At 51.3% G+C, this 12,987-nt stretch overlaps 1 protein-coding gene across 3 annotated transcripts in view; it reads left to right on the top strand.

The window, feature by feature from the left end:
• Nucleotides 1–12,254, top strand: part of LOC129861260 (kelch domain-containing protein 8B-like) — a 242,089-nt gene extending 229,835 nt beyond the window's left edge. For all 3 annotated transcript variants that reach the window (XM_055932521.1, XM_055932519.1, XM_055932520.1), the window contains exon 6: nucleotides 10,477–12,254. In XM_055932521.1, coding sequence (XP_055788496.1) covers nucleotides 10,477–10,673 — 197 coding nt within the window. In that variant the 3' untranslated portion in view covers nucleotides 10,674–12,254. The remainder of the gene's footprint in view (nucleotides 1–10,476) is intronic.
• Nucleotides 12,255–12,987: the final 733 nt, after the last annotated feature.

Genomic DNA, 12,987 nt, shown 5'->3' with positions numbered 1-12,987 from the left:
TGAGGCTGGAAAAGGCACCTATTTATTATTCATAGTGTGGGGTGGTTAAAAGCCAAAGGGATGTTTTTCAGGGTGACATTAGATTGTCATGCCATTCAGAAGCTAGCCTCGTCCTCCTCCTCCTACACTTTATCACTGTAGCGTCTCTTGCTGTGTCTCCCAAACATGTCTGACTATCTTTGCCCTTTCCCTCTCACTATCTATTTTCTCACATTTTTGTCTTTCTGCTCCCTCTCAGTGTCCGTCGGTCACTGTCACCCTCTCCCCTTCTCACTGATACAAGACAAATTGATATATGTATGGATAATGTGATTAGAAACTGATTTGAATGAACTCGGTAGAGATGGCAGTGTGTAGAGTGGCAGTGTAGAGTGGTAGTCTGTGCAATTACGTGCGCACACACACACACACACACACACACACACACACACACACACACACACACACACACACACACACACACACACCCACTAAGTCTCCCAAGTCTTCCCCAAGGCTCCCCACAAATCCTAAAAAGTGATCTAAATTGAGGTAAATGGGTGGAGTGGCTAGGGCACCTGCTAAAATACCTAATTGGTTGCTGAGGCAAATCAAATGCTCTTGGTCCATTTGCCCCATAACAGAACTGGGAGCTGGGTTGTGTGTAGGTAGTTGTAGGAGAGGGAGCTGGGTTGTGGGTAGGTAGTTGTAGGAGAAGGAGCTGGGTTGTGGGTAGGTAGTTGTAGGAGAGGGAGCTGGGTTGTGGGTAGGTAGTTGTAGGAGAGGGAGCTGGGTTGTGGGTAGGTAGATGTAGGAGAGGGAGCTGGGTTGTGGGTAGGTAGATGTAGGAGAGGGAGCTGGGTTGTGTGTAGGTAGTTGTAGGAGAGGGAGCTGGGTTGTGAGTAGGTAGGTGTAGGAGAGGGAGCTGGGTTGTGGGTAGGTAGTTGTAGGAGAGGGAGCTGGGTTGTGGGTAGGTAGATGTAGGAGAGGGAGCTGGGTTGTGGGTAGGTAGGTGTAGGAGAGGGAGCTGGGTTGTGGGTAGGTAGGTGTAGGAGAGGGAGCTGGGTTGTGGGTAGGTAGGTGTAGGAGAGGGAGCTGGGTTGTGGGTAGGTAGGTGTAGGAGAGGGAGCTGGGTTGTGGGTAGGTAGATGTAGGAGAGGGAGCTGGGTTGTGGGTTGGTAGGTGTAGGAGAGGGAGCTGGGTTGTGGGTAGGTAGGTGTAGGAGAGGGAGCTGGGTTGTGGGTAGGTAGTTGTAGGAGAGGGAGCTGGGTTGTGGGTAGGTAGATGTAGGAGAGGGAGCTGGGTTGTGGGTAGGTAGTTGTAGGAGAGGGAGCTGGGTTGTGGGTAGGTAGATGTAGGAGAGGGAACTGGGTTGTGGGTAGGTAGGTGTAGGAGAGGGAGCTGGGTTGTGGGTAGGTAGTTGTAGGAGAGGGAGCTGGGTTGTGGGTAGGTAGATGTAGGAGAGGGAGCTGGGTTGTGGGTAGGTAGGTGTAGAAGAGGGAACTGGGTTGTGGGTAGGTAGATGTAGGAGAGGGAGCTGGGTTGTGGGTAGGTAGGTGTAGGAGAGGGAACTGGGTTGTGGGTAGGTAGATGTAGGAGAGGGAGCTGGGTTGTGGGTAGGTAGGTGTAGGAGAGGGAGCTGGGTTGTGGGTAGGTAGATGTAGGAGAGGGAACTGGGTTGTGGGTAGGTAGGTGTAGGAGAGGGAGCTGGGTTGTGGGTAGATAGGTGTAGGAGAGGGAGCTGGGTTGTGGGTAGGTAGGTGTAGGAGAGGGAGCTGGGTTGTGGGTAGGTAGATGTAGGAGAGGGAGCTGGGTTGTGGGTAGGTAGGTGTAGGAGAGGGAGCTGGGTTGTGGGTAGGTAGTTGTAGGAGAGGGAGCTGGGTTGTGGGTAGGTAGATGTAGGAGAGGGAGCTGGGTTGTGGGTAGGTAGGTGTAGGAGAGGGAGCTGGGTTGTGGGTAGATAGGTGTAGGAGAGGGAGCTGGGTTGTGGGTAGATAGGTGTAGGAGAGGGAGCTGGGTTGTGGGTAGATAGGTGTAGGAGAGGGAGCTGGGTTGTGGGTAGGTAGGTAGTTGTAGGAGAGGGAGCTGGGTTGTGGGTAGGTAGATGTAGGAGAGGGAGCTGGGTTGTGGGTAGGTAGTTGTAGGAGAGGGAGCTGGGTTGTGGGTAGGTAGATGTAGAAGAGGGAGCTGGGTTGTGGGTAGATAGGTGTAGGAGAGGGAGCTGGGTTGTGGGTAGATAGGTGTAGGAGAGGGAGCTGGGTTGTGGGTAGATAGGTGTAGGAGAGGGAGCTGGGTTGTGGGTAGGTAGGTAGTTGTAGGAGAGGGAGCTGGGTTGTGGGTAGGTAGATGTAGGTGAGGGAGCTGGGTTGTGGGTAGGTAGGTGTATTAGAGGGAGCTGGGTTGTGGGTAGGTAGGTGTAGGAGAGGGAGCTGGGTTGTGGGTAGGTAGATGTAGGAGAGGGAACTGGGTTGTGGGTAGGTAGGTGTAGGAGAGGGAGCTGGGTTGTGGGTAGATAGGTGTAGGAGAGGGAGCTGGGTTGTGGGTAGGTATGTGTAGGAGAGGGAGCTGGGTTGTGGGTAGGTAGTTGTAGGAGAGGGAGCTGGGTTGTGGGTAGGTAGTTGTAGGAGAGGGAGCTGGGTTGTGGGTAGGTAGGTGTAGGAGAGGGAGCTGGGTTGTGGGTAGATAGGTGTAGGAGAGGGAGCTGGGTTGTGGGTAGATAGGTGTAGGAGAGGGAGCTGGGTTGTGGGTAGATAGGTGTAGGAGAGGGAGCTGGGTTGTGGGTAGGTAGGTAGTTGTAGAAGAGGGAGCTGGGTTGTGGGTAGGTAGATGTAGGAGAGGGAGCTGGGTTGTGGGTAGGTAGTTGTAGGAGAGGGAGCTGGGTTGTGGGTAGGTAGATGTAGGAGAGGGAGCTGGGTTGTGGGTAGGTAGGTAGTTGTAGGAGAGGGAGCTGGGTTGTGGGTAGATAGGTAGGTAGGTGTAGGAGAGGGAGCTGGGTTGTGGGTAGGTAGATGTAGAAGAGGGAGCTGGGTTGTGGGTAGGTAGGTAGTTGTAGGAGAGGGAGCTGGGTTGTGGGTAGGTAGGTGTAGGAGAGGGAGCTGGGTTGTGGGTAGGTAGGTGTAGGAGAGGGAGCTGGGTTGTGGGTAGGTAGGTAGTTGTAGGAGAGGGAGCTGGGTTGTGGGTAGGTAGATGTAGAAGAGGGAGCTGGGTTGTGGGTAGGTAGTAGGAGAGGGAGCTGGGTTGTCGGTAGGTAGGTGTAGGAGAGGGAGCTGGGTTGTGGGTAGGTAGGTGTAGGAGAGGGAGCTGGGTTGTGGGTAGGTAGGTGTAGGAGAGGGAGCTGGGTTGTGGGTAGGTAGATGTAGGAGAGGGAGCTGGGTTGTGGGTAGGTAGGTAGTTGTAGGAGAGGGAGCTGGGTTGTGGGTAGGTAGATGTAGAAGAGGGAGCTGGGTTGTGGGTAGGTAGGTGTAGGAGAGGGAGCTGGGTTGTGGGTAGGTAGTTGTAGGAGAGGGAGCTGGGTTGTGGGTAGGTAGATGTAGAAGAGGGAGCTGGGTTGTGGGTAGGTAGGAGAGGGAGCTGGGTTGTGGGTAGGTAGGTGTAGGAGAGGGAGCTGGGTTGTGGGTAGGTAGTTGTAGGAGAGGGAGCTGGGTTGTGGGTAGGTAGATGTAGAAGAGGGAGCTGGGTTGTGGGTAGGTAGGTAGTTGTAGGAGAGGGAAGTGGGTTGTGGGTAGGTAGGTGTAGGAGAGGGAGCTGGGTTGTAGGTAGGTAGGTTTAGGAGAGGGAGCTGGGTTGTGGGTAGGTAGATGTAGGAGAGGGAGCTGGGTTGTGGGTAGGTAGGTGTAGGAGAGGGAGCTGGGTTGTGGGTAGGTAGGTGTAGGAGAGGGAGCTGGGTTGTGGGTAGGTAGTTGTAGGAGAGGGAGCTGGGTTGTGGGTAGGTAGATGTAGGAGAGGGAGCTGGGTTGTGGGTAGGTAGATGTAGGAGAGGGAGCTGGGTTGTGGGTAGGTAGTTGTAGGAGAGGGAGCTGGGTTGTGGGTAGGTAGGTAGTTGTAGGAGAGGGAGCTGGGTTGTGGGTAGATAGGTAGGTAGGTGTAGGAGAGGGAGCTGGGTTGTGGGTTGGTAGGTAGTTGTAGGAGAGGGAGCTGGGTTGTGGGTAGGTAGTTGTAGGAGAGGGAGCTGGGTTGTGGGTAGGTAGGTAGGTAGGTGTAGGAGAGGGAGCTGGGTTGTGGGTAGGTAGATGTAGGAGAGGGAGCTGGGTTGTGGGTAGGTAGATGTAGGAGAGGGAGCTGGGTTGTGGGTAGGTAGGTAGTTGTAGGAGAGGGAGCTGGGTTGTGGGTAGGTAGATGTAGAAGAGGGAGCTGGGTTGTGGGTAGGTAGGTGTAGGAGAGGGAGCTGGGTTGTGGGTAGGTAGGTAGGTAGGTGTAGGAGAGGGAGCTGGGTTGTGGGTAGGTAGGTGTAGGAGAGGGAGCTGGGTTGTGGGTAGGTAGATGTAGGAGAGGGAGCTGGGTTGTGGGTAGGTAGGTAGGTAGATGTAGGAGAGGGAGCTGGGTTGTGGGTAGGTAGTTGTAGGAGAGGGAGCTGGGTTGTGGGTAGGTAGGTGTAGGAGAGGGAGCTGGGTTGTGTGTAGGTAGTTGTAGGAGAGGGAGCTGGGTTGTGGGTAGGTAGTTGTAGGAGAGGGAGCTGGGTTGTGGGTAGGTAGGTGTATGAGAGGGAGCTGGGTTGTGGGTAGGTAGATGTAGGAGAGGGAGCTGGGTTGTGGGTAGGTAGATGTAGGAGAGGGAGCTGGGTTGTGGGTAGGTAGGTGTAGGAGAGGGAGCTGGGTTGTGGGTAGATAGGTGTAGGAGAGGGAGCTGGGTTGTGGGTAGATAGGTGTAGGAGAGGGAGCTGGGTTGTGGGTAGATAGGTGTAGGAGAGGGAGCTGGGTTGTGGGTAGGTAGGTAGTTGTAGGAGAGGGAGCTGGGTTGTGGGTAGGTAGATGTAGGAGAGGGAGCTGGGTTGTGGGTAGGTAGTTGTAGGAGAGGGAGCTGGGTTGTGGGTAGGTAGATGTAGGAGAGGGAGCTGGGTTGTGGGTAGGTAGTTGTAGGAGAGGGAAGTGGGTTGTGGGTAGGTAGGTGTAGGAGAGGGAGCTGGGTTGTGGGTAGGTAGTTGTAGGAGAGGGAGCTGGGTTGTGGGTAGGTAGATGTAGGAGAGGGAGCTGGGTTGTGTGTAGGTAGTTGTAGGAGAGGGAGCTGGGTTGTGGGTAGGTAGATGTAGGAGAGGGAACTGGGTTGTGGGTTGGTAGGTAGTTGTAGGAGAGGGAGCTGGGTTGTGGGTAGGTAGATGTAGGAGAGGGAGCTGGGTTGTGGGTAGGTAGGTGTAGGAGAGGGAGCTGGGTTGTGGGTAGGTAGTTGTAGGAGAGGGAAGTGGGTTGTGGGTAGGTAGTTGTAGGAGAGGGAACTGGGTTGTGGGTAGGTAGATGTAGGAGAGGGAGCTGGGTTGTGGGTAGGTAGATGTAGGAGAGGGAGCTGGGTTGTGGGTTGGTAGATGTAGGAGAGGGAGCTGGGTTGTGGGTTGGTAGGTAGTTGTAGGAGAGGGAGCTGGGTTGTGGGTAGATAGGTAGTTGTAGGAGAGGGAGCTGGGTTGTGTGTAGGTAGTTGTAGGAGAGGGAGCTGGGTTGTGTGTAGGTAGTTGTAGGAGAGGGAGCTGGGTTGTGGGTAGGTAGGTGTAGGAGAGGGAGCTGGGTTGTGTGTAGGTAGTTGTAGGAGAGGGAGCTGGGTTGTGGGTAGGTAGATGTAGGAGAGGGAGCTGGGTTGTGGGTAGGTAGGTGTAGGAGAGGGAGCTGGGTTGTGTGTAGGTAGCTGTAGGAGAGGGAGCTGGGTTGTGTGTAGGTAGTTGTAGAAGAGGGAGCTGGGTTGTGGGTAGGTAGGTGTAGGAGAGGGAGCTGGGTTGTGGGTAGGTAGGTGTAGGAGAGGGAGCTGGGTTGTGGGTAGGTAGTTGTAGGAGAGGGAGCTGGGTTGTGTGTAGGTAGTTGTAGGAGAGGGAGCTGGGTTGTGGGTAGGTAGTTGTAGGAGAGGGAGCTGGGTTGTGGGTAGGTAGTTGTAGGAGAGGGAGCTGGGTTGTGGGTAGATAGGTGTAGGAGAGGGAGCTGGGTTGTGGGTAGGTAGGTTTAGGAGAGGGAGCTGGGTTGTGGGTAGGTAGGTGTAGGAGAGGGAGCTGGGTTGTGGGTAGGTAGGTGTAGGAGAGGGAGCTGGGTTGTGGGTAGGTAGGTGTAGGAGAGGGAGCTGGGTTGTGGGTAGGTAGGTGTAGGAGAGGGAGCTGGGTTGTGGGTAGGTAGTTGTAGGAGAGGGAGCTGGGTTGTGGGTAGGTAGGTGTAGGAGAGGGAGCTGGGTTGTGGGTAGGTAGGTGTAGGAGAGGGAGCTGGGTTGTGGGTAGGTAGGTGTAGGAGAGGGAGCTGGGTTGTGGGTAGGTAGGTGTAGGAGAGGGAGCTGGGTTGTGGGTAGGTAGTTGTAGGAGAGGGAGCTGGGTTGTGGGTAGGTAGGTGTAGGAGAGGGAGCTGGGTTGTGGGTAGGTAGGTGTAGGAGAGGGAGCTGGGTTGTGGGTAGGTAGGTGTAGGAGAGGGAGCTGGGTTGTGGGTAGGTAGGTGTAGGAGAGGGAACTGGGTTGTGAGTAGGTAGTTGTAGGAGAGGGAACTGGGTTGTGGGTAGATAGGTGTAGGAGAGGGAGCTGGGTTGTGGGTAGGTAGATGTAGGAGAGGGAGCTGGGTTGTGGGTAGGTAGATGTAGGAGAGGGAGCTGGGTTGTGGGTAGATAGGTGTAGGAGAGGGAGCTGGGTTGTGGGTAGGTATGTAGGTGTAGGAGAGGGAGCTGGGTTGTGGGTAGGTAGCTGTAGAAGAGGGAGCTGGGTTGTGGGTAGGTAGGTAGTTGTAGGAGAGGGAAGTGGGTTGTGGGTAGGTAGATGTAGGAGAGGGAGCTGGGTTGTGGGTAGGTAGTTGTAGGAGAGGGAGCTGGGTTGTGGGTAGATAGGTGTAGGAGAGGGAGCTGGGTTGTGGGTAGGTAGTTGTAGGAGAGGGAGCTGGGTTGTGGGTAGATAGGTGTAGGAGAGGGAGCTGGGTTGTGGGTAGGTAGGTGTAGGAGAGGGAGCTGGGTTGTGGGTAGATAGGTGTAGGAGAGGGAGCTGGGTTGTGGGTAGATAGGTGTAGGAGAGGGAGCTGGGTTGTGGGTAGGTATGTGTAGGAGAGGGAGCTGGGTTGTGGGTAGGTAGGTGTAGGAGAGGGAGCTGGGTTGTGGGTAGGTAGGTGTAGGAGAGGGAGCTGGGTTGTGGGTAGGTAGTTGTAGGAGAGGGAGCTGGGTTGTGGGTAGGTAGATGTAGGAGAGGGAGCTGGGTTGTGGGTAGGTAGGTAGGTAGATGTAGGAGAGGGAGCTGGGTTGTGAGTAGGTAGGTGTAGGAGAGGGAGCTGGGTTGTGGGTAGGTAGTTGTAGGAGAGGGAAGTGGGTTGTGGGTAGGTAGATGTAGGAGAGGGAGCTGGGTTGTGGGTAGGTAGTTGTAGGAGAGGGAGCTGGGTTGTGGGTAGGTAGGTGTAGGAGAGGGAGCTGGGTTGTGGGTAGGTAGGTGTAGGAGAGGGAGCTGGGTTGTGGGTAGGTAGTTGTAGGAGAGGGAGCTGGGTTGTGGGTAGGTAGGTAGTTGTAGGAGAGGGAGCTGGGTTGTGGGTAGGTAGGTGTAGGAGAGGGAGCTGGGTTGTGGGTAGGTAGTTGTAGGAGAGGGAGCTGGGTTGTGTGTAGGTAGTTGTAGGAGAGGGAGCTGGGTTGTGGGTAGGTAGGTGTAGGAGAGGGAGCTGGGTTGTGGGTAGGTAGATGTAGGAAAGGGAGCTGGGTTGTGGGTAGGTAGTTGTAGGAGAGGGAGCTGGGTTGTGGGTAGGTAGATGTAGAAGAGGGAGCTGGGTTGTGGGTAGGTAGATGTAGGAGAGGGAGCTGGGTTGTGGGTTGGTAGGTGTAGGAGAGGGAGCTGGGTTGTGGGGAGGTAGATGTAGGAGAGGGAGCTGGGTTGTGGGTTGATAATCAGGTGACCAAGCATTGTTTAGCTGGGCTAGAAATCAAAGACGCGACAGGAAGCTTTGCTTTGCTCAAGTGAAGGAGCGTTTTTTTTTGTCGCGCAGCGCCACGCTGGAGCATGTTCCTGTGAAGATTAAAAAGGAGCGGGTCTGAGCAGAGCTCTGATTGCTGTGAAAAGAGGACTCAGATCCGCCACTTTCTTCTCCCCAGAAATTATGACAACAATAACAACCCCCCCCCCCCGTCCATATCATCTGCAGCTCAGTGAGGGTCTCCATGGAAACCAGAACAACTTAGCAGTGGCTGCTAATGTCTAATGACAGGGATCCTGAGGCTAAAGGAGAGAAAACTGACTTTGACTGACCCTCTGAAAGATATTAGGAGGGGCGGACTGGGACCAGATATCGGCCCTGGTATTTATAACACACCGGCCCATTTTGTTTTCTTGAGGCCCCCATTATTATCCAGATAATGATACGTTTTGCACAAGAAACCCAAGTTAGACAAAAATGGACTAGACCATCTGGCATTTGCCTGAAATTCCAGATGGCCGGTCCGCCCTTGGGTATGAGATAAATCAATGTGTGTGGTAGAGGGGGAGTACAGAATGTGTGATTTTTAGAGCTTTTAGTTAAGTTCAAGTTGAAATGTTCTTTTACCCAGTAGATTTCGAGGTGTTTCTTACTGAGTACAGTAAACAGTACTCCCCCAGCCATCTGGATGGATGCAACATACTGCATTATTCCACCTGTTGCTCTGCGAATGAGAGGTAGATCACATGACTACCCCAGACAGACAGACAGACTGACACCTCCCCTGCTTAAGACAGCTTTCCCCTGGATCCCTAGTATTAGACAAATGCCTGTCTTATCATTGAGTATTTAACCTTGTCTTTATTTACAATACCACTTACATTCCTATCGTTACAGTATATGTTTTCAGTTTTAGTGTGTAATTCCGGAAGTGTTTTTGTGTGTGTGTGCTCATGTGTGACAGACTGAAACTGATTGACTGTGTTTCCACATCGCCGAAGGTAGTGTAATTTTTTTAGTTTAGTCATGTGTGACTGACTAACAGACCAGTCAGAGTGATGGAGAAGCTGTGAGAACCAGCCACAGTAATGATGTAGCTGTTAGGGGCTCCCTACACACCTGCCCTTTTCTGCCCCTCTTTCACGCCCGGCTGTGATTAACACACCTGTGTTCTACCCCTCTCTCTTCAATGTTAGCTCAACTGTATAATCATATATGTCACATTTTCATGTTAAGGAGAGATTACAGTGCAATCGGGAAAGTATTCAGACCGCTTGACTTTTTCCACATTTTGTTACGTTACAGCCTTATTCTAAAATGGATTAAATAAAAAATGTTCCTCATCAATCTACACACAAAACCCCATAATGACAAAGTGAAAACAGGTTTTTAGAAATATTGGCAAATTGATAAAAATTTAAAAACAAAAAATGTACTTATTTACATAAGTATTCAGACCCTTTGCTATGAGACTTGAAATTGAGCTCAGGTGCCTCCTCAGGTGCATTCGGACAAATTGGGGGAGAAGGGCCTTGGTCAGGGAGGTGACCAAGAACCCAATGCTCACTCTGTCAGAGCTCAAAAGTTCCTCTTCGGAGATGGGAGAACCTTCCAGAAGGACAACAAACCCTGAAGCACTCAACCAAACAGGCGGAAGCCACTCCTCAGTAAAAGGCACATGACAGCCCGCTTGGAGTTTGCCAAAAGGCACCTAAAGGACTCTCAGACCAGAGAAACAAGATTCTCTGGTCTGATGAAAACAAAATGTAACTCTTTGGCCTGAATGCTAAGTGTCACGTCTGGAGGAAAGTACAGAGAGACTCTTGATGAAAACCTGCTCCATAACACTCAGGACCTCAGACTGGGGCGGAGGTTCACCTTCCAACAGGACAACGACCCTAAGCACACAGCCAAGACATCGCAACTCCTGGGCAGGAGTTGCCCAGCCAGAGCCCGGACTTGAACCCGATCGAACATCTCTGGAGAGGCCTGAAAATAGCTGTGCAGCGACGTTTCCCATCCAACCTGACAGAGCTTGAGAGGATCTATCGAGAAGAATGGGAAAACTCCCCAAATACAGGTGTTCCAAGCTTGTAGCGTCATACCCAAGAAGACTCGAGGCTGTAATCGCTGCCAAAGTGCCTCAACAAAGTTCTGAGTAAAGGGTCTGAATACTTATGTAAATGTGTTATTTCCGTGGTGTTTTTTTATACATTTGCAAATATTTCTAAAAACCTGTTTGCTTTGTCATTATAGGGTATTGTGGGTAGATTGAGGAGGAAAAATAACAATTAAATACATTTTAGAATAAGGCTGTAACATAAGAAAATGTGTAAAAAGTCAAGGGGTCTGAATACTTTCCGAATGCACTGTAGCTCTTTTTTTCAGGGAAGATACATCTGGGGGAAAACAATTTAGTAAATCTTGTGCGTATGTGTGTGTCCAGGAAACCAGCCGTCACCCCTGTCGTCAGTGGAGAGCTACAACCTTGTGAAGCGACGTTGGGAGTATGCTGCCCCGATGCCCAGCCCCCGCTGCTGCTGTGCCCCCCTGCAGACCCCCAACATGCTGTTCCTCATCGGGGGGGTGGCCCAGGGGCCCAGCAACGCCGTGGAGGCCCTCTGCCTCAGAGAGACTGTGTGACACACACACATGTACAGAGACACACACTGACATGGCTACTACAGACACTCACAAATACACAGGAAAGGACTGTGTCGCTATTCGTGCATACACCAGTACAAACACATTATTTGTGTACAGGTGATGGACACACACTCATACAGACTCATATTTGACCTGGACACCTGTCACAAAGGAGTTGTTGAACAAATAACCCCCCCCCAAAAAAACACTACACACAATACTAATTTGAACATTACAGCATTTTCAGGATAAAAGCAGGGTACTTTTCTGGAAATTAAAGGAATTTAGGGCCATATGTGTTTCACAACAACAGTGTCCGGTTACAGTGGCTTGTTTACACCATAAAAAAGTTGAGAGTTCAGGATACAACTTGGAGTATGTGAGTATGTGTGTTTTGGTCCCTGTTGTTAACGTGGCGTTATTAAAATCCCAGACTCCTGAATACCACATTTAGAATTGCCAGCCAATACCTGCACTGTGGCAACAGAGACTCAGAATAGAGTGTTTTGACACTAAGCCACATTTCCCTGAAGCTTAAAGACGTGTTTTTGGAGAGAAAAAACAAATCATATTTTACATCAGAGTTTAGCAATGAAACAATGTAAGAGTTGTTTTTAAAGGGAAAAGCAATAGCTCTTAACAGGAAGTCCTCCTCTACATATACCATGCTTATTCAACCTTTGACCCTTTCAAAGAACTAATAGGAAATAGAGAGAACACCCAGAAGGGCAGTGGGAGGGGTTTTTGAAATCGTATTAGTGGACAGAGGGTGACTGTCACATTTGCTTGACCTCAACATATATTTTTAGTATGTATTTTATGAGGGTTTTCTTTCCTTGCGTCACCCCTGTAGAACCCCACATTCATTGGATCATGAGTTTTTATTTTATTTAGGATGTCCTCCTAAGCTGGCGCCACTGTGTCCTGGACCGGTTCAGGCTGTGGCTTTGACTCTCTCTGATTACAGCATCTCCTGATTCATGACTGATTATCTTTATCAACGTCTCCTGCTGGGTAGCTCTTCGATGTGCTAAATTACAGGTTGGGTATGAGGGTTGCAGAAGGCTGGTTCGGAGGACTACAGGAGGCCGGATAGGAGGGATGCAGGGGGCAGGTTAGGAGGGTTGCAGGAGGCAGGTTCGAAGGGACTAGAGACTATTAAATAGCTTATGGTTTCATTCTAGCACATAGATGCACCCCCACACTTACACTCCCACAATCACATACATATTTCTAGAAAAACATTGTCGATGATGTCATTGAGATACTCCCTTGGGGAGTGCAGTGTCTTTCTAAACATGTTTTAGTGCCAGTTGATAGATGTATTTCTGGCTACGTGGGAAGTTGTGTTTCTGTACGCTCCAAGGCTCACCACATGGATCTGGCTGGCTGGCAACAGCAATAAAGTGATGGATAGAACGCAAATATATGTATATACTTAACTGGATTCTCATCAGTGGAGAGAGAATGCTGTATTCGGTAGCAGTCTGCAGGAGGAACCAGGGTCTCTTCGGCAGAAGCACTCTGGTTTCTAAGCTCTTGAGTACAGTTTAGAAAGAACTTGCACACCCTCGGGAGGGAGGGAGGGGGGGGAGGGGGGGAGAGAAGGAGAGAGGGAGGGAGGGAGGGAGGGAGAGAGAGAGGGAGGGAGGCAGGGAGAGAGAGAGAGAGGGAGAGAGGGAGGGAGGGAGGGAGGGAGGGAGGGAGGGAGGGAGGGAGGGAGGGAGGGAGGGAGGGAGGGAGGGGGGGGGGGGAGGGAGAGGGAGGGAGGGAGAGGGGGAGAGAGAGAGAGAGAGAGAGAGAGGGAGGGAGGGAGAGAGCTAAAATCATTTTTCAGATGTGCTCCTCTGGCGCTGACATGACATATGACTCAACAGCGTAAACTGCAGTTGACTCTAGTTCCGTACTGTAATCCTACTGCTGTTAGCTTCATAAACAGTGTTGTAGATCATTCAATACATTTACTTTTCCCATTGGCTTTCTTTATAGTAGAGACCCCGTCTTAGGAATCTATTAGACTCGGGTTTTATATACAACATGTCTCTCTGCCTTCTCTTCCTGGGATCAAAGATGCTGAATCCACACATTACATATTTACATACTTACTTGCATTTGATTAATAGAAATCATTTCAGAACTGTGTCTTATTTTTTTACCATCAAAGACTCTGTTTTTGTGCGGTTCACTGTGAACACCTAGTGTCGAGGCAACAGTCACTGTGTCACACCCGCAAGTAGCATTACTGTGTAAGTCAGTGAAGTATTGTTGCTTTTCCTTCCAAAATAAATTAGTATTTTAAATCATTTGTATT

The sequence above is a fragment of the Salvelinus fontinalis genome, chromosome 8 (assembly GCF_029448725.1).
Source record: "Salvelinus fontinalis isolate EN_2023a chromosome 8, ASM2944872v1, whole genome shotgun sequence".
Taxonomy (NCBI): Eukaryota; Metazoa; Chordata; class Actinopteri; order Salmoniformes; family Salmonidae; genus Salvelinus; species Salvelinus fontinalis.
The sequence above is the reverse complement of the archived record's forward strand: the minus strand, read 5'-3'. Positions and strand labels throughout refer to the sequence as shown.